Source organism: Aricia agestis, chromosome 7 (genome assembly GCF_905147365.1).
Source record: "Aricia agestis chromosome 7, ilAriAges1.1, whole genome shotgun sequence".
Taxonomy (NCBI): Eukaryota; Metazoa; Arthropoda; class Insecta; order Lepidoptera; family Lycaenidae; genus Aricia; species Aricia agestis.
Genome location: NC_056412.1, coordinates 11540503 through 11567421, shown reverse-complemented (window position 1 = coordinate 11567421; position 26919 = coordinate 11540503). Strand labels below are relative to the sequence as shown.

The 26919-nt window shown below is 37.5% G+C and overlaps 1 protein-coding gene across 2 annotated transcripts in view; it reads left to right on the top strand.

Moving 5' to 3' along the window:
* The window catches only part of LOC121728845 (sodium- and chloride-dependent glycine transporter 1-like), a 32499-nt gene extending 6236 nt beyond the window's left edge, over positions 1–26263 (top strand). Inside the window, exons 3-13 of one of the 2 annotated variants that reach the window (XM_042117153.1) lie at positions 10277–10564; positions 12382–12535; positions 13739–13871; positions 17158–17292; positions 17406–17509; positions 17705–17942; positions 22160–22288; positions 22468–22677; positions 22943–23116; positions 23210–23392; positions 23466–23541. In XM_042117153.1, coding sequence (XP_041973087.1) covers positions 10277–10564; positions 12382–12535; positions 13739–13871; positions 17158–17292; positions 17406–17509; positions 17705–17942; positions 22160–22288; positions 22468–22677; positions 22943–23116; positions 23210–23356 — 1712 coding nt within the window. In that variant the 3' untranslated portion in view covers positions 23357–23392; positions 23466–23541. Of the gene's footprint in view, positions 1–10276; positions 10565–12381; positions 12536–13738; positions 13872–17157; positions 17293–17405; positions 17510–17704; positions 17943–22159; positions 22289–22467; positions 22678–22942; positions 23117–23209; positions 23393–23465 lie in introns of those variants that run through there. The other variant, XM_042117152.1, reaches the window with a different exon arrangement.
* Positions 26264–26919: the final 656 nt, after the last annotated feature.

The following is a 26919-nucleotide window of genomic DNA, read 5'->3' as shown; positions in this document are numbered from 1 at the left end:
TACATTTTAGCATACTATTACTACCATAGACTTAATAGGTATATACTGTCGTATAGACCACCTGATAACCCGAAAATGCGTGACCATTTTCGATCTGTCAATGTGTGCGTGTGCTAGTGATGTATATTTTACTATCGATAGTATAGTCCGTTCGAGTTATTTTACCTGAGTTTCTATAAGAAATAAATAATATGCAACTTTGACAGTTTTTATATTTCAAATTAGGTATCATAAATTTTAATTGGCAAAAAAATGTGACGATTGAAAAGTAGATACACATTTTCGTTTGGAATTATTTTTCAATCGTCGGATATGTTATGACATGAGGTTCTTATAGGGGTAAATAATATACACATAACACATTATAAAGTTACTTATTTATTACTCAGGTAAAATCTATCTGGTAAATCAGCCCTTACATTGAAAGTAAACAACACACATAGTATACTTATTATATTTTATTCTTAAATTAAATACATATCATAAAATATCATAATATTTTTTTACAATTATTTTTAACCGACTTCCAAAAACGAGGAGGTTAGACGTTCGGCTGTGGATATATTTTTTATGTATGTTCAACGATGACTCCGCCGTTTGTGATCCGATTTTCAAATTTTTTCTTTTGTTGCACATTGTATTGTTCCGAGTAGGTACCATGTTCACAAAAGTGGTGGTCTGGTGATGGAAACCATGAGAAATCGAGGTGACTCCTTGATATTCAAATAGGAACATATGGTTATTTTGAATTTATATGATGTATTTTGACAACATTTTTTTGTAAACATTTTTTTAAGCTTTTTGCATTAAATATCAATATAATTAATAATAAGGTTTTAAAATACATTAAAAAAATCAATAATTATTTTTTTCTGAAATACTCAATTACGGGACCAGACTGATGTGTCGTGAAGCATTCATAAATAGCTAGCGACAGCCAGACTTTTGTCATTTAATAAAAGCTGAAAGTTTGCCTGTTTCTGACCACTACAGAGGTAAGAATGACCAGCAACTATGGAGTTTCGGTCGCGACTCGCGGTTACTTAAGGAGGTATCCAGTTCTGAAGGTCTACCTGACCTTCGAGAAAGAGTAAAGCTCAATATCATAGTTTGTATTCTTCGCAGTTAGTTGAGAAATCTCGTCTTCCAGAGCTGGACATCTTTGACAGTTGTTTCCCACTGCCAGACACCCTCATGACTCAAAGTCTAATACTTTAAGAAGGTTTAAGGGTGCCTGGCAGTGGGAAACAACTGTTAATTATTATTTTTAACAAAAAATTAAAACCGACTTCCAAAGTAAAAACAATAATAACATCCATATTATATGAACTAAAAAGTATAAAATAGTTTTTCCTATCTAATAGTGCCTTTTTCCAGATTCGGCTAAAAATCAACTATTTCTGTACTCAATCTTCATTTTGAAGTCGGCATTCATCAGCATCATCATTACTACGACAGCGTAGTAATGATGATGCTGATGATGAATGTAATTTGCATAGTAGCATATGCTTTCAGTTCTTAAAACAACGCCTAAACCCCCAAACTTGTATCTATAAGGGATCCGGAGTTCTCTTTGTATCCTCGGAACCATAGTATACCTCGGTGCAAAATCTTGCGTTTTAGTAGCATATGCTTAGGATGCTTCTTATAAAACCAAAATCACTGTATGTTTTCATATACATTTCGAGGAGTTCCCTTGATTACTCATGGTTTCCATCATCAGGTCACCACTTTTGTGAAAATGGAACCAAATTGGAGTGAAACCTCATACAACAAAACAAAAATTTCAAAAATCGGTTCACAAACGGCGGAGTAATCGTTGAACATACACAAATAAAAATTAAAAAAATATATATATCCACACCCGAACATATAACATCCTCCTTGGAAGTCGGTTAAAAATGTCCGGCACTGAAAGAAGTGATTGCTACACTTACTGTAAATAATATAAGCTATGAAATTCAGCTTTACTCTTCCTCGAAGGTCAGGTAGACCATCAGAACTGGATACCTCCTTAAGTAATCGCGGCCAAAACTCCATAGTAATTGTTGGTCGTTCTTTTCTCTGTAGAGGTCACAAACAGGCAAACTTTCAGGTTTTCTTATAGCTTTCAGCTTTGCAGATAGATATGATTTAGGCATGAAACTAGCACATATTATTCTATTAACTGTACTAAACTTCGGAAGTCGGTCAAAATACTGCTATTCAAATACGAAAGGTACCTTTTCTGCGTGTTGGTTTTCACATTCATCTTTTTCCGTTATTGTTTCTTCAGTTGATTTACTTTTATATTGCCTGAAATACAAACAGAAAGCACACAAAACATGTTATTTGTAAGACTAAGTAAGTAATTAAATGAAAAAATAAGTTGAAGTAAGGATAACAGTGATAATTATAGCAACATTTTGGCCTCTCTTGCCTTTTCCAAACTTTCCAAATTTACTACATTTTTGCGTTTTCTTTTCTTTGCTAAAAACATCTTCATTTTGTTTCCCATTAGTTCTGTAATGTAATGTATTTTAATAGTAAAATTATTTTCCGCCATAAAAAATACATACATAAAATATAATATATTACTTACCAACAAAATAAAATATTTTTCTTACCAAAGAACCAAGATTTTTCGATCGCGCTATAAATGTTCACCAGTCTGGTATGCGCGACAAGGGTCAACAAAGGTCATGCGCAGCACGGAGCGATACGTCCTTCCTTCAGCAAGCCTCGCGGCGGACTAATTTGAATTGCTTTGCGCGCAGCGATTTATAGTAGTTTTAAAATATTTATAGAAAAAAAATGACAAAATATTTGTTGATTTTTAAAATGTATGTTTTTAATTAAAGTGTTCTTCTATCATATGAAGCTATTATTATATTGAAATAAGTAAGCTCAATAGGTAAAAATAAGGTTTTAAATTCTTGATATTTCTCATTCTTTGAATTGAAATTTCTTATAGTAATATAACAAAATGAAAAAAAATTTTCTCCTAACTATTTGCTTAAAGATCTTGTCAATAGGTTATTATTTTTTTCTTATTAGATCTGTCGCTGGTTTCGTAAATTAAAAGCTTCGAAACTGATACTAAAACGGAATTTAAGAAAACCTCTGTTAAGGTATCGAGATTTAATGTACAAATACTCTAAAAATCGTATTTTTTTCTCTACTTACTGTAAGGACAGTGAAATTTCCTATAAAAATAAGTAATCAACATTTTTATAAAGATAAGTGGTTGATGACTTATTCAAGTTTTAAAAGTACAGTTTTAAGCCAAATTGAGCGTGAACGGCGTAAACGCTCTTAACAAAGAAATATTTCTTTATATTGAAACTAGACGTAAGCGTCATCTTCTAATATACAACATTCTCAGGTTTACGAAACACCTCCGAAACGACCGGTGCGGTTTTGTTGAAATTATGTGGGCTTTTTCAATGGATGGCAGAATCGGCCATTATCTATTTCTTACCTGAAATAACATTGTAGCATCGTTAGGACCAAACAGCGCACGGGTCTGAAACGCGCCTTTCTGCGCCTATCGTATTTTCCGAGACGAAGGGATCGTCACTGTATCACAATCTGTTTAGAGGCAGGACGATTACGTTACGTTGTTTCATTCGCAGGGCGATTAGTGTGCTTTCCAGTAGGAAAAAAATGGGAAAAAAACTAAACGGCTTGAGGTTATATTAGGGTGATGATTGACTATACCTTTCAGAGTTATTATAAGAACCCATTAATATGGGATCTGCCTTAAAACAAACTGGCTAAATTTTCGTATTAATCAAAATGTTAACCAGTTTGTTTTAAGGCATAAACTGGCTTTTTTTTTGAGGAGGGGAAATGCATTACGCATCCCCCGCCCCCTCGGGGGAAGGGGCAGGGGTATGTCGGACTTTCCCCGGATCACCGGAGGTTTACCGACTAAAACCACCCCATGCCCTCGTCAACGCTACACGCGAAGGAGCTGGATGTTATCGCACCGCATCCTCCGCAGCGCTTGCCGCTTCCGGCACCACATCATTGCAGCAGCTTGCGCCGCCGCCTGCCTTCACTGAGAGGCTCCCCGGGCATCAAAGGGAGCCTTTCTTCTCGAGGCCTATGTTGTGGGCAGTGATCCCCCGATCAACCGCCCACAGGCCTAGGCTTCCACCTCCATGGCGGGGGCGTTTTGTTTCGCCCCTGTCTCATCGGCTCCAGGCCGCTTACGCAGCCGAGCCTTGGAGGGAGCCTTGCGAATCTTCCTCGTGCCGGGCGACTTGCTGGCTGTTGTGCTGCAACCGTTAGTCCCCAGCACGTGGTTGCTCTCTTTGCCGAGCTCGGCGCAGAAAAAGCATCTGGGCTCCTCCGCGCAGTCGGCGGCCTTGTGCCCCGGCTTACCGCAGCGGAAGCAATTCCCGCTACGGTCCACCGGGGACTGACAGTTCGACGCCAAGTGGCCGGTGTCAAGACATCGGTAGCACCGATCGAACCTACATTCTCTGTCTCATGAGATAAGATCTTAGCCACAGGACCATGTAGTGTATTAATACACTACTAATGGATGCCAATTGACGCGGTAATGTGATTGTGGAGCTATTGAATTATACTTAGTCCAGGTCTAACTTTGCTCCGCTAATGCGATCGACCTTCGAGTCACCGTCCAATTAGTATCGATATGATAGGTTCTATAAACGTACCTCGGCATTACACAAATTAATAAAGTTGGAATTAATTAGCATGAGTCGCTCCGTCGCAGGCTCCCGGGCGTTTTCATGGAAAATATTCCGTTGGAACTACGTATTAGAAATTGAACGCAGTTTACACCCACTAAGAGGGAATGTAAAAGTGTAAATAGCGGAGATAAAAGTTTTTAAATGCGGAACATCGGGGCCCGCTCACGTTCCGTAAACCTACGGCGAATCGATCGGTAGGTTTCATTAGGTTTACATTCCATACTAAGTGCTTAGTGCTTCACTACTTAAGTTTATTCTTGGAACCTTGATTTCAGTTTGAGATAAGAATCAGCTGAACCCTGGATACTAGTATATTATGTATGTACTGTAAATGCAAAACTGTTTTTGTTTGTCTGTTTTCTCTTCACGTCGAAACCGCTGAAGCGAATCGGAATATCAAATGGTTTTCATGGTTGGTTACTACTGTTGATTAATTAAAGCGACACAGGAGTGTGTTACTGATCTGACTGATCCTAGTGGAAATGTGTGGTGGGCCAGTTACTAGGTTTCATAATATATAATAAACTACATAATAGATGACTATAATATTTAATAAATGACGCCCTTAATTACTTTGTTGCGCAAAAATTTGTTTATCGCGCGGGACGGTACATTTCTTCGGGATACAAAGTATGTCCATTTGTGTCCATTCCCATTCCCGGGACTCAAAGTATCTCCATACAAACAGCAAAATCGGTTAAGTGGTTTGTGCGTGAAGAGGTAACAGACAGGCAGACCGACAGACGGACAGACATTTGCATTCATAATATTAGTATAGAAGAATATAATTAATATGGATATGTGTTTTTATTATACCAGTGAATACAGAGTTTTCTATCGTATTCTAGCACAAAACCACAGATGTTTTAATAAAACTACTTAGGTTTATTTTTATTAATAACTAGCTATCCCGGTGAACTTCGTGTCACTTTAAAACCTTCCCTGGACTTCTACGAATATTTTAAGACTAAAATTAGCCCAATCCATTCAGCCGTTTTCGAGTTTTAGCGTTACTAACACAATAGAAAATCCATTTTTATATATATATAGATAAAGTTTTGTGATTAGTTTTGAGGTATCGCTTATATTTCTGAAACGTTTACCGAGGTCCGAGAGCAGAGAGACACTGACATAGTTAGAGATCTAGAACACTCATTAAATCGGAAGTCAGACGCACAAAAAAGAATTATTCGCTTCGAATAAAAAGCTCAATATTTTTAGCTTGCCAGCAAAAAATCCCACCTCTTCATATTGATTATTTCTCAGCACTCAAAAACAATGCTTAGGGTAGTGAAGGGCGGGCGTTATGAGGTCAGGGGAAAGAGGTCTGCTAGCTGGGGCTGTGTATATATGAATAATGAATTTCATGAGCTTTATGTGCCGCTAATTATTGTAGGTAACATCCTTGAGACTTGTTTACTACTTATCTATCTTCGACGTGTTAGTGTGAAGAGTGTATCCGCCTGCTCAACTTATGCTCGATGACATTGTTTCAGGAAGTTTTTCTGATTTACTAATAGCACGTCCATGGCCCGAGCACCCGCCTCGCTGACTTCTCGCGCCACCAAAGAGATCTAAAAATTTGATATCGCTCTTTCCCCTTTCCGAGCGATCTTAAACTTGTACGCGGCTATTTAATAAAATATAGTCTACTCGTCTCAAGATGGTGGATGCGTACATTTAATTAAAATAATATTATGTAGCTTAATTCGAAAAAAGAACAATTTATAAGTAGAGTTATATAGTTCTAAGTAATACTATACTTACTTATGTCTCCCACTGATATCAAAGACACTCGAATGTTCGTCTATATTTAAGAGCAATTACTTATATTATACCTTATAAAATATTTTTTTTAAATCAAGTCCATAGGTTCGGTAAACACATTAAGGGGGCGACTAGCCCTAAAGTGTCGATTTTATAATTCATTTTTATACTTGAAAATAAGCCCCGAATTGTTTCATTTTCTTAAATTAGATACTACATTATATTTCCGAGAATTCGATCTGAGCAAAAACACGATATCTTAAAATTTTCTCGATAGAAAAAAATCACAAAGATGCATCTAATTTTCACGAATTTTTCATTTATTGCCGTAACCGTGCATAGAACTAAGTTAATATTGTATAAAATTCTATCATTGAGAGATCGACCTAGCGAATTTTTAAAATGTTGTATATTTTAGAGTTATTGAGAAAAAACTAATTTGACGATGTATCCGCGTCGTTCTTTCTCACCTGGCATATGAAAGACGGGCGTGAGTGTGAAGAGAGAAGGACGTTGTTTGATTTTTGGGGTACGTCACCCTCTTAAGTTAAATTCAAGTTGCAACGTCACGAGGCGTAACGGTTTTTGAATAAGTCATTAAATTTTTTAACAGGCAGCTTAACACCGCAGGTGGCAAGACCGGTAAATAATAATTCAATATGTATTTTCTTTTCTTGTAAATAAAGTTCAGTTTTGAACGCTCATTTTGCGCATTTAATTCATCAGAAGTAGTGGCGAGTCCTACTTTTGATTGAAAATAATATTATATCAATAATTTTAATATCTCTCGGCATCGAAATTCATTGGTGAATCTGTCGAAAGAGTTGAGCATTTTATATTTTGATTAATGAGTTTATTTAAGTTAAAATAAAGTTACATATTCATTTTGCAGGAAAAGATTTTATATTTCAATGCATTTCTGCTTTGTAAATTGGGTCAGCAGCACTTATGCTACTTTGCTTTTGAAATTTTATTCCTGTTACAAATGAATGTGCTGTTTAGTCGTAACTGTGATATATATTATCTCGCGACGTAGAGGCATAATATAGAGTTCTTCGTAGCAGGAGCGCTACGTTGTTTGAATATTGAATCTACATCTATTTATTATGTCTATGATTTGAGGTAAATTTTTTTTTATTTTTTTTTATGAAAGAAGGGGGCAAACGAGCAAACGGGTCACCTGATGGAAAGCAACTTCCGTCGCCCATGGACACTCGCAGCATCAGAAGAGCTGCAGGTGCGTTGCCGGCCTTTTAAGAGGGAATAGGGTAATAGGGTAGGGTAGGGATGGGAAGGGAAGGGAATAGGGGAGGATAGGGAAGGGGATTGGGCCTCCGGTAAACTCACTCACTCGGCGAAACACAACGCAAGCTGTTTCACGCTGGTTTTCTGTGAGAACGTGGTATTTCTCCGTTCGAGCCGGCCCATTCGTGCCGAAACATGGCTCTCCCAGGTATAATTGGTTATTACTGGCTGACTTACGTTTGTAATTAGTATGTATATTGATAAAACTGGATAATTTATGGCCCACGGCTTATAAATTTATATATGCTTAAATATTTTTTTCTTGCTTTCTTCTCTACAGCTTAATTCGTAGCATGTTCTTTACGTTAACAGCTGATTAAAACTAAATCGTTAATAAAATGTATCGTTAGATCTTGTTTTTAATTTAATTAAATCGTTTTGTAATCTATAATCTATAATATATAAATATTAATACGTGAGCCAAAAACTTTGTATCCCTTTTGACGAAAAATGGGGAAACGTAGGTGAATGAAATTTTGCACAGTTATAGTTTATATGGTGAAGGAGTGCATCGAGCTAATATTATTTTGAAATTATGCTTTTATCATACATTTTTTTAACAAATAAAACATTACACACACTACAATACGCACACTCAAGAAGATGACAGATTTTTGAGTGACAAGCCTATACCTACGAATTATACTCTTTTATTTATGGTTGAAGTCTGTTGACAACAACTTGACAAATTGAAAATGGATTATAGTTTTTTTTTATTGAATCTTAGATACTATTAGACAATTCTTACACGGCCAGTCTGAGATCAGCTGCATCCCAGAGACAAGAGTTGAAAAAAATATGATAAAGTCAATATTTTTTTACAAAATATAGACTAGTAGTAGTCCTAATGTCGTTTAAACTAAGGTCGAATTTCGACCATTGAGCGATCTCTAGTTAGTATAAAAATTGACAAAATGTTCTTTCCTCTCGATTAGATTCTTGCTTCTTCCCAATTCAGCCTACTTTTGGCTAACAGCGAAATGAGATCAAAACTCAAAAGTAAATAAAAGCATCGCATCGCCCCTCAATTGCGTGAGTCACAGGTCACTTAGGTGAGTTAGGCCACACGTAGAGATATTTATTTGAGCTTAAGACCCAGTTTCATCAAGCAATGTTAAATAAATAATGGCTTGTTAAATCAGTTAATGGCCTGTTAGAGCTATCGAGCGTTCCACTAGGCCCTAATGTCATGTTAAATCACCTAACACGGTGTTAAATTTAATTCCTGCTGTGGAGGTCCGTTAAATATTTAACAGGCTGTTATATGAGTCAAAATAACAACTTTCAAAGACAATAATATGCAATATCAATAAAAGAATCTGTTTTGACTTTTGAGTCTTTCCGCCATGTTTCCGTTACGTCCTTATTATTAATTATTTTCATAGGTATGCATAATTATTTATATTCACTGTGTCAAAAATTCAGCCTTCGGATTTTCCTTGATATTGCAAATATACTAACTTGTATCAAAATTACCAAACCGAAATATGTAAATAAAAGTTTGTATTATGATTCATGTTTTCAGCTTTGATAGATAATAATTATTAAGCTGGTAAATTAAGAAGAACTATTATAGCGTAACAAATGTATGCGATCAGTGATATTTTAATTTGGTAGCATTATCTACTATTATACTACTATGGAAGAAAGTGACACATTGCAGCAAACATTGCAATTTCGTCGCCTTATAATAAGAATGAACGATTAGTTGTTCACTCGTTGTTCACTTAACATTGTATTTACCTATGGTATTTACTAATCCGCTGTTAAATTTTTACTGTGGGACATAATTATTTTAACAGTCTGTTTAATTTTCCAAGGTCCGTTAAGTAATGCCTTGTTAGGATTTAACAAACAGAGGTTGGTGAAATTGGGTCTTACTCTAACAGTTATTTGACTCTAATTGTTAATGTAGTTAAATATATCGTTAGTCCTATTCTGTAAAATTATTGATTAACAATTCTGCTATAAAAATATACGATCAATGTCGATTCGATTCCCGCTTTTATTTAAAGTCAGGGCACTTACTTTAAGTATAGTAAGTGCCCTAAATGCAATTGATCGAATGCAAATTGACCGTACTCAGTACAGTCAATTTGCATTCGATATTTGCGATTGCGAATGAGATATTATCGAAAATGTTGGCTTGAAAATACTCGTCGAATGGACATAGATGACCGAGACTTTGGATGACCACGGATTCACTAGAACAATGGACGTGACGCTTACTTACAATAACTTCCCTATAAAAATGACGAATAAAACCTATTTTCTACAATCGTGCACTAAGTTGCAGCTCCTGTGCTTAATCCCACTTGGGCTACACAGATCATATCATTGCGAGTTTCTTACGCCGGTTATTTTCAACCGGTTAGTTCCCGAACCGGTGACTCCATAATCCATATAGACTTTCTGAATTTATTTGTTTCAAATTTATTCAGTAAATAATTTTTATTTTTTATTTTATTCCATACAAAATTCAGGTATGCGTTTTGTTTCAGGGGCATTTCTCATACCGTTTACGATAATGCTCGTGATCGCTGGCCTGCCGCTGATGTTCATGGAGCTGTCGTTCGGTCAGTACGCCGCGCTGGGCCCCGTCGCCGTCTACAACAAGTTCTGCCCGCTCTTTCGCGGCCTGGGCTACGGCATGGTCATAGTCTCGTGTATAGTCATGCTGTACTACAACCTAATCATAGCCTGGACCATATACTATATGACCGTGTCTTTCGCGAGCATCTTCTACCAGCTGCCGTGGCAGAACTGCGACGCCGATTGGAGCACTAAATGTAAGTTATTATTGACTATATGACGCCCGCATTTCTGTTGCACCAAAACTCGTGTTGCGTGCGTATTTGTCCCGGAAAAACCGTACATTTTTCCGGGACAAATATCCTATGTCCTCCCGAGAGTCGAAGTATCTCCATGCCAATTTTCAGTAAAATCGGTTCAGCGGTTGGGGCGTGAAGACGTAGCAGAAATACAGAAAGACAGACAGATGAACATTTTCATTCGAACGTTGTCTGTTATCTCTTCACGCTTTTCCTACATATCCACACATATCTGACGTGGGAGAGACATGCTTCGGCACGCATGGGCCGGCTCGACCGGAGAAATGCCACGGTCTCACAGAAAACCGGCGTGAAACCGCGCTTGCGCTGTGTTTTGCGAGTGAGTAAGTTTACCGGAGGCCCATTCCCCTACCCTTTTCCCTTCCCTACCCTCTCCTATTTTCTTCCCTACCCTCCCCTATTCCCATCCCTACCCTTCCCTATTACCCTATTCCCTCTTAAAAGGCCGGCAACGCACCTGCAGCTCTTTTGATGCTGCGAGTGTCCATGGGCGACGGAAGTTGCTTTCTATCAGGTGACCCGTTTGCTCGCTTGCCCCCTTATTTCATAAAAAAACAATTATATTTATTAATTTTCATACAATTTAGATAGGTATGAAGATACTTCGGGAGTCGGGACCCGGTTAAATATACTTTTTATCACGGAAATATTTAGGGTTTTTTAATACATGGAATTATAAGGAAACGTTGCGGGTAACATCTAGTAATAACATGACTTAAACTACACCTAAGTATGTATACAATGTAGATTAAAGTAGTAAAAATAGGAGCATGAATAAAAGTGCCAAACAGGAGCGATAAGTAGGCATCACAAGTTATCGATCAGAATTATGTAATGCATGACTTAGGAGCGAAAACGGGATCCACGCGAGGCCCGACACGCGAGGCCAGTTTCACGTTCGGTAACATGCGGTGTTCTGAAAACTGTCACACGTTTTTGTGTGATGTGGAGAGCCGTACGTGACAAAAAAACGAAATTGGCTTTACACCCTCGGACGCCGTCCGGTGCAGTTTCAGAATTAGATTTAACTCGTTAAAATCGAGCGTGTTATTGAGTTAGACACTTTAAAATTAACCGAACACCGACAAACACACCGACTATCGAATGAGAAAGCATAATGTCCAGAGAGACAGAGAGCGCTAAAAGGCTGTTGAGTTCTCTGATAATATTATGGCCTTAAAGTGTAATTTTACTAGATTAATTTACGACTTAATTGCTTGATCAATTACTTTTCTACTTGTGACAAATAAATAATTATTTTGGACTCCAAAAATGGTACAATCTTACAAAAGCGAAAAAGCCGATATTTATCTTTCTCTCATACTCATTTGATTTATGTTTTGTGGAACTAAAAGCTCATAGTAAACTTTTAATTCTTCCATATATTCTACCGTGATTTTGAAAAACGATTAGCAATAACTGGCGCTAATTCACATTGCACAATATTTAAATATTATGTATTTTGATATCAGCGCCTGATCAAGAGTTCTGACCGCCCTAGGCTATTTATGAAGACGTGCCCCCGCTAGTTGTGTTACAATTTTTCAACTTTTGAACTTTGGGACTCTCAAGCGCATTTAAATTTAATGTTTTGTCTCGGTCTAGTTGAAATTTATAGAGTAGATGCAATGATGCTAGATAAGTGCATGTGAATTGCGAAGACACGAATTCAGCGCCCCCCCCCCGATCCTCGCGCCCTAGGCTGCAGCCTAATTAGCCTAAGGGTTACTCAGGCCCTGTTTGATATCTTCTAGTCTGCTACTCATACGAGGAAGCGGATGAGTGCGAGGCGCAGAACGGCACGTACTACCTGCGGCAGTGTATCAACCAGACGTATGCGGCGCGACACAACATTGCAGCGCTGGCTGAGGTGGCGCTGAGGAGGCCACCCGCAGAAGAATACTTCACGTAAGTATTTTACTACCCAGTGGCGGGCTTAGCACTACAAGCGCCCTGGGCGAGAATTCCTCGGCGCCTAGGGTGCTGGTAGTGCTGAAAAAGTTGGAGCCCCTTTTGTTTCCCTTCAGCGCGCCTTTTTACCCGGCGCCCTGGGCTGTCGCCCAGCGTCGCCGTGCCGTGCCGTGCGCGTAAACTATTCAATCGAGTATGGGAACAACTATAAACTAAAGTCCACGCGGACGAAGTCGTGGGCAAGAGCTAGTGGCGTAATAAAATTACTTTTTCTTCAGTAGAATACACATTACACAACGAGACAAAGTAAAACCAGCTAGTCCCTTACTAGTTTTTCTTTTTTTTTTCGAATTTTTAAGGTAGTCATGCTAAGCCTGATGCCTACAGATTTCCTTGTTGAGTGCCTCCATTCTATAGCACCAGAAGATTTTTCTATGTGCTAGAAAACAAGACGCCAGGATTAACGCGTTTGTCTAATAAATTATAACTAGCTATTTGACCGAGACCGACCTATATATATATATATATATATATATATATATATATATATATATATATATATATATATATATATATATATATATATATATATATATATACAAGAATTGCTCGTTTAAAGATATAAGATAAGATTACATTTAGTTCTAATCCAAATAAAGAATCACGTAATTACTAATTACTGCGCGCGATTGCAATGTATAAACTTTACTCTTGAATCACTCCTTTTAAGTGCTGTAAAGCTTGATTAAAATATCCAAGTAAGCAGAAGAGTTAAGTAAGCAACTTCGATTTATAGCGTATAACTGCGATTTATGTATTAAATTGTCATACCGTTTTTGATGTCAGTGCAACTCAAGCCTGCTACGCAGGAGTAATCTTATAGTATCCTAGTGTACTCGCAATGCAAAAAGTCACTGTCTATTCCTTTTCTCTCATAATCCGCTGGGACGTATGTTATCCAACATAACAGGCGAGAAATTATGCTAGGTTTCACTATTACATGCCCATCCAAACATCTTTTCTTGTCAGACAATCAGGCGGTAAGCGTGCAATATTGTCCTAATCAAACTTAAACATTTTTATTGGTTCTACGTGGGCGTCGAACTCACGACCCATATCAAGAGTCGGGCTCTACATTACACCACGTAGGTTTTCCCGGATGCAAAGATAAAATTTACAAGTTGTATTTTTATATTTTAGCAATCAAGTGCTCGGATTGTCATCGGGTATAGAGGAGACTGGACAGATTCGTTGGAGCATGGCCCTCTGCCTTCTCGCTGCTTGGCTCATCGTTTTCCTCTGCCTGTGCAAAGGTGTCCAGTCTTCAGGAAAGGTAAGTTTCATATCGTACTTTACCGCCTTGGTAATAAAATGATCCTTACTACGTAGCAGAATATAAGGGCAAATCATTCTTTTACAGTATGGTCGATTTATTGGTTAGGAGGTTAATACCTAAAGTGCATTTTACCACAGCTAATTTGTGGAGTACCTACTGTTTACTGCGTATTCATATGCGTTGTACGTACAAAGCGAAATTATTTTTGGGGTTATGGTAGCTGTGCATTAGCCATGGAAATGCTTTGGAGGATGAGTTTCGACTTTCAAAGGAGGCCTTGATCGGCGGGTCATGTTTTTCGTGTCAACTTGAAGTTAAAAACATCCTAATTAATTTGAATTTAGTAATTTTATAATTTCTTAGGTTTGTGTATGTATTGTCTACGCGTGTTTTGTAAGTTTTTTTTTTTATTATGGAAAAGCATTTATAGGCAATTTTTAGGGTTCCGTAGTCAACAAGTCCATTCGTCTGTCCGTCTGTCTGTCTGTCTGTCTGTCCGCGGTTTTGCTCAGAGACTATAGGATCTACAAAGCTGTAATTTGGCATGAATGCACAAATTAACGATGCCGACAAAATGGTACATGAAACCTTTAAAAAAATTATGGTACCTTCCCTACATATCAAGCGCGGATGAATTTTTTTTCGCGTCCACCCCATCGTGTAGGGTGTCGTTTGATAGGTTTTTAAAAAAATATGTATCACTAGATGTTCCGCGCGGCTTCGCCCGCGTAAATTAGGAATTTTACGGAAACCGTACATTTTCCCATAAAAAATAGCTATACTCCTTTCACGTGGAGTGCACTCTATATCTGTGCCAAATATTGCCATAAAAATTGCTTTCCAGTAGTTCGTGAGATAAACCCTTTCTAATATTTCCCCCGCTTTTCCCACATTTACCTGAGTTTCTTTGGTCGTATTAGTCTTAGCGTGATAATATATTATAGCCTATAGCCTTACTCGATAAATTAGCTAACTAACACTGAAATAAGTTTTTAAATCGGACCTGTAATTCCTGAGATTAGCGCGTTCAAGCAAATATACTCTTCAGGTTTATAATATAATGTATAGATTTATGGACGAAAAAATTTATGGAATCATAATTGGAAAATAAATAATACAAGTAAGTTGCTACAGCCTACATGTTAGAGACAATCTTTGATAAATCACCAATTTCATTTGCCTGTACAAATGACCAAACAGTTATAACTAGACTATGCTTTGGTCACACGAACATAACACATATACATTTAATTACCAAACAAAATGTAAACAAGTGCAAGTGTGGAGCTGAATTATCAGTTTCTCATTTACTCATTGAATGTGTAGAATTTAATTTACAAAAGAAATTAAGTAATCTTCCTGATAATTTAAAAGAGTGTTTGAATGGAAAAGGTTGTAATTGTACTTTAAAATATTTGAAATTGATTAATATGTATAATTGTATTTGAACTAAAATTATTTGTATTTAAGGTGGTCGTTTAATGACCTTGATGTTGAAAACGACCTTAAATAAATTAAATAAAAAAAAAAAAAAAAAGTATAGATTTTTTTAATTATCGCTTGACAAACTTGAGTCTCAATCTAAAAGACTATGAAAAGTACCAATAACAGGGTCATAATAGGTTCATAATAATGGGACGATGCATGGTATAATATGGTAGTGATGATGATGAGGGTGAATGTAATTTGCATAGCATATGCTTTCTGTTCTTAAAACAACGCCGAAACTCCCAAACTTGTATCTATAAAGAATCAGGACCTCACAGACTCTCAGCACCTTCCGAACCACGGTATACCAGGTATACCTCGGTGCAAAATCTTACTTGTTGGTAGCATATGCTTAGAATACTTCTCACGAAACCGAAGTCACCACATGTTTCCCTATAAATTTTGAGGAGTTTCCTCGATTACTTATGGATCCTTCATCGGATCACCACTTTTTTGAATATAATATAGAAAGAAAAAATTTGAAAATCGGTTAACAAACGGTGGAGTAATCGTTGAACATAAAAAACGAACATAACACCTCCCCCATTTTGAAAGTCGGTTAAAATTGTAGCCTATGTGTTATTCTGATGTATAAGCTATATTATTGTAAAGTTTCATTAAAATCCGTTCAGTAGTTTTTGCGTGAAAGAGTAACAAACAACCATACATCCACACATCCATACATCCAAACAAACTTTCGCCTTTATAATATTAGTAGGAAGTAGGATGATTCATGAGTATTCATAGATCATTTTCTGATTTATGAATCCGTTTGTGAAATATTAAGTTTAAGGTGGGAAAAATCGTTAGAATCCAGTCTGTCCCCTCTTTCTACCAGTTAAGCGGTTGCTTCTGGAAATGTGAAAAAATTCACGGGAGTAGGAAATATGCTGAATTTAAAAGGAAAACTATGACGGCTAAGAAGACTTCATAAGTTATTGAGTAATAGTCGATCAACTAAAAAAGTGTATTCGGCGTAATATACCTATAAAGGAACTTTTCGTTCAAATTCCTTTGAAAGTAACTGAGATGATGTTGTTAGTAGTGTAAAACACGTTATAAATGTACATTCATTGACCAAACAAACATTTAAAAAAATTTGCGGTACTACGAAACCCTATATTGAGCGTGGCCCGACACGCACTTAGCCGGTTTTATTATTATTATAATAGGTTATCGCCGATTGTGAGTAGGCTTACTCGCCCGATAGTAAAGTGTTATTATTAATAACTTATTTTAACTTATTGTCGGTTAGATTAGATGTGAACGAAAACGTAAAGGTGTATGGAAATATAGTGGACTGCGTAAAGCTCGATCACGTGAGGCTGACAGTTTAGTAATTTATTTTGAATGCACCTAAAATAATGAAAAATAATTAATGATGCAGAGCTTTAACACGTAAAAGCTGATAAAATTAATTTTTAAAAGCAAGCTTAAACAGGCCAGCGATTTTAATAGCATTAATGTTGCGGAAAAAGCTTACAAAACAAATATTTAAGTGCAATGCTTTACTCTGTACTGGCGATCAAAAACGTTTACTTCATTTTGTCGTCAGTGCGCGCATCTATTTTCCGATTATCTATATTATTAGCACCTGCAATATAGAGTCTAGTTTTTCACTAAGCTAGACATCTGTTTTGTAGAAATCTAGAATTAATTTTGCTTGTACAGCTAGAGTCAATATTGTGATTGCAGACCATGGGCGACGGAGTCGTTTTCGGTGGCCGTGTGCGCTGAGTCTAATATTATAATATTGTCTTATCTAATGCATAAAGAATTGTGTTAATATTTGCAGGTGGTTTATTTCACGGCATTGTTTCCGTACGTTGTGTTGGTGATTCTATTTTTTCGTGGAGTAACATTGCCCGGAGCTTCCACTGGCATACTGTTTTATCTGACGCCTGATTTCAGTCAACTGTTAAATGCTCAGGTGAGATTTGCTTGGATACTTCAGTATTAGTCGATATTCTATCATCATTACCTTTTAGTAGGTACCTTCTAATGTAAGTTACATAAAATCTAGTTAGTAAAAATTTATTTTAGGTTTGGGGTGACGCAGCGGTTCAAATATTTTTCGCCCTAAGTCCAGCCTGGGGAGGCCTCATTACACTGTCATCATACAACAAATTCTCCAATAACTGCTACATGTAAGTGTTTGCAAAGATTTTATTGAGTAGTCTTAAAATAATAAAATTATACGTAGAGTTAAAAACGGTACCGCGTGGCTTGATTTTATATTAATTATTATAAAATCGTTCCGATGCCGATAAACCTATTAATCACTCTAATTAAAAGCTTCGTGGTAAAATAACCGAGTATAAATTGAATTTATTTATTTCCAGTGACTCCTTGATAGTTGCCGTATCGAATATAGCGACGTCATTCTTTGCCGGTCTGGTCATCTTTTCGGTTATTGGATTTCTGGCGCACGAGCTGAATGTGGAAGTGGACCGCGTCGTAGACCAAGGCGCGGGGCTGGCTTTCATCGTCTACCCGGAGGTGGTGACCAGGCTACCGGTGTCTCCCCTGTGGTCGATACTGTTCTTCGTGATGCTCCTTACGCTGGGACTCGATTCTCAGGTACTATACAGATATTTTAACAGCGTATTAATTGTTTTTAATCGGGTCAGAAGAGCTGCAGATGCGTTGCCGGCCTTTTAATTAAGAGGGAATAGGGTAATAGGGGAGGATAGGGAAGGAAATAGGGGAGGTTAGGGAAGGAAATAGGGGAGGGTAGGGAAGGGCATAAAGGACTCTGCTCTCAGCCTTTTGACTTCTTACTTTAAAAATAGGACTCAAAGGGTTGATGTAACTATTTACAAAGGTAAAAGGTCCAATGGAACCAAAATAGAATTAGGTGTCCCACAGGGATCTATCTTAGGCCCATTTCTTTTTCTCATCTATATAAATGACTTACCTTATCTAGTAAAGGATAATAATAATGAGATAGTGCTTTTTGCTGATGACACTTCACTTATTTTTAAAGTGAAGCGACAACAGTCGAACTACGACGAGGTTAACAGTGCTCTCTCAAAAATAGTACATTGGTTTAATGTTAATAACTTACTTTTAAATTCTAGGAAAACTAAATGTATAAAGTTTACTTTGCCCAATGTTAGGCAAGACCAAACCAATGTGCTATTAAATGATGAGAAGATGAATTTGGTAGATAACACTGTATTCCTAGGTATTACACTTGATAGTAAATTACAGTGGGGTCCTCACATTGCTAATCTAGCAGGTAGGCTCAGTTCTGCAGCATATGCAGTCAGAAAAATTAGAGAAATTTCTGACGAAGACACGGCACGATTAGTATATTTTAGTTATTTTCATAGTAGGATGTCATATGGAATCCTTTTATGGGGAAACGCTGCCGACATTAATACAATATTTGTGCTGCAGAAACGAGCCATACGTTCTATTTATAAAATGTCTGCTTTAGAATCTCTGAGAGATAAATTTAAAGAAATTGGTATTCTAACGGTTGCTTCTCAATACATTTTGGACAATGTAATATATGTTAGAAAAAATATAAATAAATTTAAAGTTAAAAGTGACATTCACTGTAGAAATACTAGAAATAAGCACAAGCTGGATATGCCAGTGATCAGACTTAGTAAAGTCAGTAAATCTTTTAAAGGTCAATGTATATACGCCTTTACAATAAAATCCCAGAAAACGTTCAAAATCTTTCCATCAATAAATTTAAAAAAGTAGTCAAAGAGCGTTTGTGTGCCAAAGCTTATTATAAGGTCAATGATTTCATAGAAGATGGCACATCTTGGTAGTAATATAATAATGTAAAAGTAGCCTTGCAAGAAGGCTACTTCTATATTATTATATTATGACTTACAATTATGTATGTTGACATTGTATATAATATTAAGTTACAAAATTGTAAACTTTATTTTAAAAAAGAACAATTTTTCTCTCACTTTTTTGGTAAAAAGTGGGACACGTGCGAGTTTCTTACGCCGGTTCTTCTCGCCGGGGTAGTTCCCGAACCGGTGGTAGGTATCAGGTAGAAAAAATTCTTTAATTTTTATTAAAAAGAAATTATTAAAAAGAAATTAATTAGAAAAATTTCTGAAAAAAATTGATTCAAATTTACTCAGAAATAAAACATTTTTTTTAAAGGGTTTCACGCCGGTTTTCTGTGAGCCCATGGTATTTCTCCGGTCGAGCCGGCCCATTGATTTGATTGATTGTTTTAAACACCTTTCGATTTTATTGTTTTCGCTTCATAGCTCTTAGGATTTTGTGCTCCAGATTCCAAAACTAGGCAATTGGTTTCTTGCTTTGTAAAGCTGATGTAGAATTAAGAAGTATTTAAAAAACTTGAGAGGTGTCAACTGCCAAGGGACACCGGAATGGAAAGAAGTTGTTTCTTATATTCAAAAGACCTGTATACATATACACTCAAAAAAATATTATAAAACGCCATCTATTGACGCCCAGGATTGAACTGTTGCCCAAGATTAGCCCCAACCAGTATGGCTTCATGCCCCAAAGGAGCACCGAAGACGCCCTCTATAGGTTGGTGAACCACATCAGAAAGAAGAGGGAGGAGAAGAAAATTTCTGTTGTGGTATCACTGGACATAGAGGGGGCCTTCGATAGTGCTTGGTGGCCGGCCATAAAGGTTCGGTTGGCTGAAGTTGGGTGTCCGGGGAACCTGAGGCGGGTGATCAGTAGCTACTTGAGTGGAAGGAGTGTAAATGTGAGATATGCTGGTGTGGAAGTGAGCAGGGATACCGACAAGGGGTGCGTGCAGGGGTCCATCGGTGGACCCATCCTGTGGAACCTCTTGTTGGACCCTCTGCTATGGATGTTAGAGGAAATGAATATTTTTAACCAAGCCTTTGCCGACGACATTGTGATGGTGATAGATGGCGATACTGCGATAGAAATAGAGCGTAAAGCGAACGCAGTACTTGAAAAAATTAGAAAATGGGGAAAAGACAATAAGTTAACCTTCGCTCCACAAAAAACTTGTGCTCTGATCTCCACCAGGAGACTAAAATATGATAGACCGAGACTCGCAATGGGGGGTGTCGATATCCAGTATTATGAATCAATAAAAATACTAGGATTGACAATAGATAGCGGCCTAACTTTTAACCACCATGTCAAGAACGTGTACCAAAAAGCCATTGTTCGCTACAAAATGCTAGCCAGAGCAGCCAGAGTAGGTTGGGGTCTTAACCCCCAAGTAGTCAAAATTATATATACAGCGGTCATAGAACCGACTATTTTGTATGCATCAGCAGCGTGGGCACCCACCGTGGAAAAGATGGGGGTCCAAAAGAGGCTCAACTCCGTCCAACGAAGTTTTGCCTTGAAGATCTGCAAAGCATATCGGACCGTCTCTCTGAACTCCGCGCTGCTGTTGGCTGGAATACTCCCTCTTGATCTCAGAATACTCGAAGCATCGAGACTTTATGAGATCAAGAAGGGAGTGTCATACCCGGCATTGGGGGACATGGAGGTGGAACGAGTGGCTTCCGCGATTGAGGACCCACATCCGGCAGAGCAGGTAGAGCTGAGGTTCGGGATGGTAGACGAGGACTCGTATGCCGATGTGGTTGATAGCCACATCCATAGGATCTATACGGACGGCAGCAAGATTGAGGGTCGAGTCGGAGCCGCACTCTCCGTATGGATGGGCGAGGCCGAGACAAAGGCCGTCAAGCTTGCCTTGTCGCCGTATTGCACCGTCTACCAAGCCGAACTTCTAGCGCTCCAAAGAGCAGTAAGTATAGCCTGCAAGAGTGGAATGGCAAAGGTCGGTATCCTTAGTGATTCCAGATCGGCTCTCCAGGCGGTCACCCTTAGTTCCCCTCATACCCTGGCAGTGCAAACAAGGGCGGCCCTCCGAAAAGCTGCATTGCAGAGACGGGAGGTCTCCTTGTTTTGGATTAAGGCGCACGCAGGGTTGAGAGGGAATGAGAGGGTTGACGAATTAGCCAAGGAGGCCGCGCTGAAATTGAGAAGGAAACCTGACTACGATCTGTGTCCTGTTTCATTCGTCAAGCGTATCTTGAGAGAGGATACGATTGAGGAATGGAACAGGAGATATGAAGTGGGAGGGACGGCCGGAGTCACGAAGCTCTTTTTCCCAGACGCTGCTGCTGCATACAAAATAGTACAGAAAATAGACATCACACACCACACCACACAGATTCTGACCGGTCACGGCGGATTCGCCTTCTACTTGAACAGATTCAAGCTGAAGGAGGATCCGTCCTGCCTGTGTCAGCCAGGAGTTGAGGAGACGGTTCCTCACCTGCTACTCGAGTGCCCAATTTTTGCTAGCAATAGATACGATATTGAGCCGAAATTGGGCACATCGATAACGGGTGAGAATCTGCCATCCATCCTGGGGGGTAAAAAGCGGGATATCTTCCTGGCTTTTTGCAGGATAATCGTGGGTGTAGTAAATAAGCGTAACGGTAGTATTTTGTGTGATAACAATAATTAGGATCTAATTTTAAGCTGTGAATTGTGATATTAGGATAGTCTCTGTAATTTTGGTTTTATATTTGTGCCGTTGTTTTTAATTGTATTTTATTTTAATTGTTTATTTTAGTGGAATCATTTGTATTTTTATTGGAATTGGATTGTATGTATAGACAAATAGAAAATAAATAGCCCTGATAATGTTAGGGGGACGAAATAATAAAAAAAAAAAAAAAAAAAAATAAAAAAAAATATTGTTCTGTCTAGTCTCCTTTACGCTGAACGCGTGATAAGGAACTTCGTTCCAAAAGTAAAACATATTTTTTTTACTATTTCAGTTTGCACTAATGGAGACTGTTACCACGGCCATTTTGGATCGTTTCCCAAGCTTCCGCCAGAAGAAAGTTTGGGTTGTTCTTTCTGTCGCTGTCTTTGGATACATCGGTGGCTTGATTTTTACAACAAACGTAAGTTTGAAATCTCTTTTACTATGCTTCCGATAATATTCAAGACTAACAAGCTGGCAAGTAAATTTTTACTTGCAAACCTATGTCTGAGCTTAAATTACAAAGATAGAAATGTTTTTAAGTTGAATAAACTTACTTCCATTTCGACTCTTCCTTATATTTCAATGAATTTGTTGCAGAGTGGCATGTACTGGCTGCAACTGATGGACAAATACGCTGCCAACTGGTCTGTCCTCATAATCGCCATCGGAGAATGCATCCTCATCGCCTGGATATACGGCGCGGAGAAGTTCTGTCGTGACATCCAGAGGATGATCGGGAGGCAGTCCAAGTTGTGGGTTTTCTTCTGGAGTGCCATGTGGCGAGTTATTACACCAGCTGCTTTAGTGGTAAAAATACTTTAAGTAATTCGCTTGTCATATTGTCAATTTCCTCTGCGCACACTTGTTAAGACACTACTCAGTAACCTAGATGGGTTCGCACATATTATATTAAGTTGGTGCACAGTGCACACTATAATTAAACCACTATAGTGGCCTATAAGGAGTATATATACCTATATACTCCTTATAGGCCACTATGATTATATATATACCTATGAGTTATTTCCATGTTTCTTAGAGCTACCCAATCTAATTAAACCATTAATTTCAGTTTATTCTAGTTTTCAATTGGATCGAATATAAGCCAGCGTCCTACGGCCACTACGTGTATCCGATGTGGGCAGATGCAGTCGGCTGGACTTTGGGGGTTCTGCCAATTGTAGTTGTGGTACTAATGGCGGTCGATCAAATATGCAGCGGACCAGATGATCTCACTATCATGGAAGTAAGCTAGAAAACTAATATTCTTTTGTGGGACACAATGACATAAAGATATATATGCTCTGCATAGAGTCACTAAAGTGACATCATTTTTCAGAAAGCCCGTGTGCTAGCTCGTCCGACGGAGGAGTGGGGCCCGGCTAAGATGGAGGGTGCTGCACTGAGTGTTACCCGCGAGTGCGAGCTATCGCCGCCGGTGCTGCTCCTGCACGGCCGTCACGTGTTGCGCGAGCGCGGTGCTTGACCACCGCACACCCATCCGCTCATCGCTATGCGGAAGGTACTTTATTTTGGCTATTAATGCTATGTTTAAAGTTACTTATGAAAACTAACAATATATATTTTATCGACAGACATCACACGATGGTGTCGACACTACGTCCATTACGAGTGGAATAGAGAACGAAGTAAAAAAGAGTAGTACAACGGGAATAATAAAAATGAAGAAAAGTTCAATCAAACGAAAGGTTCCGAATTTTAGCCATGAATCTGATGACGGTATAATTGAACCGTTGCTCCAATCTGACAAAGACAAATCGGAAACTGCGCCTCGAAGTGCCAAATATTTATTGTCAAAAACAAAGACTGATTCGATAAGTGAAAACGAAGATTCAATTAGAATGTCGGAAATTAACATAACATATTTTTCCGCTTCGACGCCAACTACAGCAGCGGATAAAGTAGTAACTGCAACCAACATGAACGACGCAAAGGACTCCAATAATGTCTCAACTGGAGTGACCACTTTCCGCAACCATATGAACACAAATGTTTTTTGTGTATCTGAGGCGTCAAAGGGTAAGATGTCAACCAAAAGCCCCCTACTTGTAGAACTTGATGCTGCTAAAACTACTGGTTACAGCCCGAGTTTAATTTTTACTACAGCGAAGATTCACAGCGACTGTAAAACGAAACTTATGGAGCCAATTCAAGTCACTCCAGTACCTATTAAATCTACAACAGAGAAAGATGTTGAAGTGTCCGGTAGTATAAATAGTAATAAAGCTAACGTTGCCGGTAACAGTATAATCGAAAAATTAAATAATATAAGCAATAAAAATGACAAATTGAATCTTGAATCAGACATACGTAATAATTCTACCTCTAAAGCTATTTTGAATCTTACAGAAAAGTCTACAAATCATAAAAGTGAAGAATATATACCTAAAAATGCAGTAGGTAATAATATTTCAATAAAAACCGGGACAAAAAATACCACTATAAATATTTCGAATGCCAAAACAGTTTCCGAAGATTTAAATATTAAAAATATGGAACAAACAAAACAAATGCAAAATATATCAAAACAGATAGAGTCAAAAGGAGAAATAATAGAAAAAATTGTTTCAGATAATGGTGCTTTATCTTCAGGCTCTATCAAATCAGAGCAAACCAGCAAAGAAAAAGGTGACAAAAAACTTATAGTTCAAGGCAGTAAAAAATTGCAGAGGCAGAAAAAGGCAACAGTCGACGAACCACAGGACTCTATATCATCAGCTAATATTATAAAAGATAAGACAAGCTCTGATGATAAACCAACTGTTTCACAAACAAGAACTACAACAGTCACCTCGACAGTTCCGTCAACGATAGCAACAGCCAAATCACAGAGTGAGGAAAAATATAGTTTAAAAAGTTATAACATTGCAAATAATACTACATCACAGCCTATAGAAAATAGTAAAATATCCAGTCAAGTAGGATCAATACCAAAACCCACCGATAGTAAAGTTCAAACGCCAGTTTCTAAAAACGTTACACAACAACCAATAGTAGGTAGCAAAATACCAAGCCCAGTAATATCACCACCGAAAGCTACCGACGATAAAATTCAATCAGAACTTACTAAAAACTTAACACTACAATCAATAACAAATAGTAAAATGCCTAGTCAAGGGGTGACAGCACCAAAATCTACTGACAGTAAAATTCAAACCCCAGTTTCTAAGATACCAACTCCTACTTGTCCTGTCAGTAATATAGTAACAAAATCAACATCTCATACAACCGCTTCTAAAACAATACACGATACTGGTTCAATAAAAATTGCTAATTCAAACAAAAAAGAAGTAAAGCTTGATACAATTAATAAGAATGAGTCGCCTTTTGTAAATAAATCAAGTGCCAAAGAAATTTCACCAGTTGCAACAGAGAAAAGTTCTCCCGTAACTAAAACACTGCCTCCGTATATTGTATCCACTTCTAAGGCGAAAACGGGAGCACCAGTGGTTACTAGTGCTACATTAAAATCCGAAGTTAGTAAATCATCAAGCGATTCAAAAAGTCCAGTTAGCTCACATTTAGTAAAAATGACACCAGCTACTAACCCAAAAACTCTAACTAGTTCTGTGTCAACGCCAGTAACTTCTGGTTCAGCGTTAAAATCGGAACCCAAAAAATTGGCAACCAATTCTAAAAGTTCAGTTAACTCATACTTAGTTAAAACAACACCAGTTTCTAGCCTTAAAACAGCCACTACACTATCTACACCCGTAGTCACTAGTGCCACATTAAAATCGGAACCGTCTAAATCGGCAAGCGACTCTAAAAATACAAAAAGTTCATATTCAGTAAAAACAACACCAGCAGCTAGCCTTAAATCTACAACAACTACGGTACCAACACCAGCGACCACTAGTGCTACATTAAAACCTGAACTCAAAAAATCGGCAAGCGATTCAAAAAGTTCGACAAACTCATACTCAATAAAAACTACGCCAGCAACAAGCCTTAAAACTTCAACAACTACTGCACTACCAACTACGTCATCATCGAGCCAAGGTACAAAACAATCGGGTCCGGTCAAACAAACGAAAACGAACACAGAAAAGCAAAAGGATGGAGGGAAAGTTTAGCAATTATGTCCTCTTATGATTGTAGATGCTATTTATGTATATTCTTGTTTTGTAATTACATAATTGAATGATTATTATTGTTAAAACAATAATGTCTAAGTAGGAATGTTTTTTTTAATGGATTTATTCGAAGGCCAATCAAAGATCAATAGGACCTATTACACAGTAAGCAATAGTAACATATTCTAATTATTACTAGATTCTCAAATAGACCTAGATGTACATACCTAATATGTATCCCCAAAATGTGTATTGCACAAATATTGTTCAGTTATTTTTAATTTTTAATTATAGTTTCGTCTCAAAGTTCAAATATATATTTTTCTGATCTACATGTTTAGGTTGCACACTCAAAAAAGTGAGGTCAATCATGATGCTTTGGTACTAGATATAGAAACACTTTAGGCATTAATAATTTGTTTGCTCACTTTTATAAAATAAGGAATTGAATGACAATTTTAATATCATCGTGTACAATACTCTAAAAAAAATAATTATGGTACCACAAAAAATTCCGAAAACGTCGTACTATTTCGACCGTCTTAAAATTGATATGTTTAGTGGTGCTAAAAATTAAAACAATATTTTTCATAGACAATATATTTTCAATTTTCGATAAAGTTTTGGAGATGATTCGTTTCATCTTACACAATGTCAATTTATAACATTTTTTTAAATTAAATAATATATAATAATATATTTACATGAATGTAACATCTCTACCTATTCCGTTTCAATTGTGTGACAGTCGTGGACGAAGCCCTGACACAGCAGGGTACTCGTTAATGAACCTTTCTTCCGCGGTTGATGAACACAACTGAAAATTTAATTTCAAATATGTATTATGTACTTACTATAAAATTTCGTACTATTTACAAGATTTATTTTATAAAAAACTCATTGTTGACTCTACTAAGTAATTGTTATTTTATTATAAAAATAGGACCCTTAG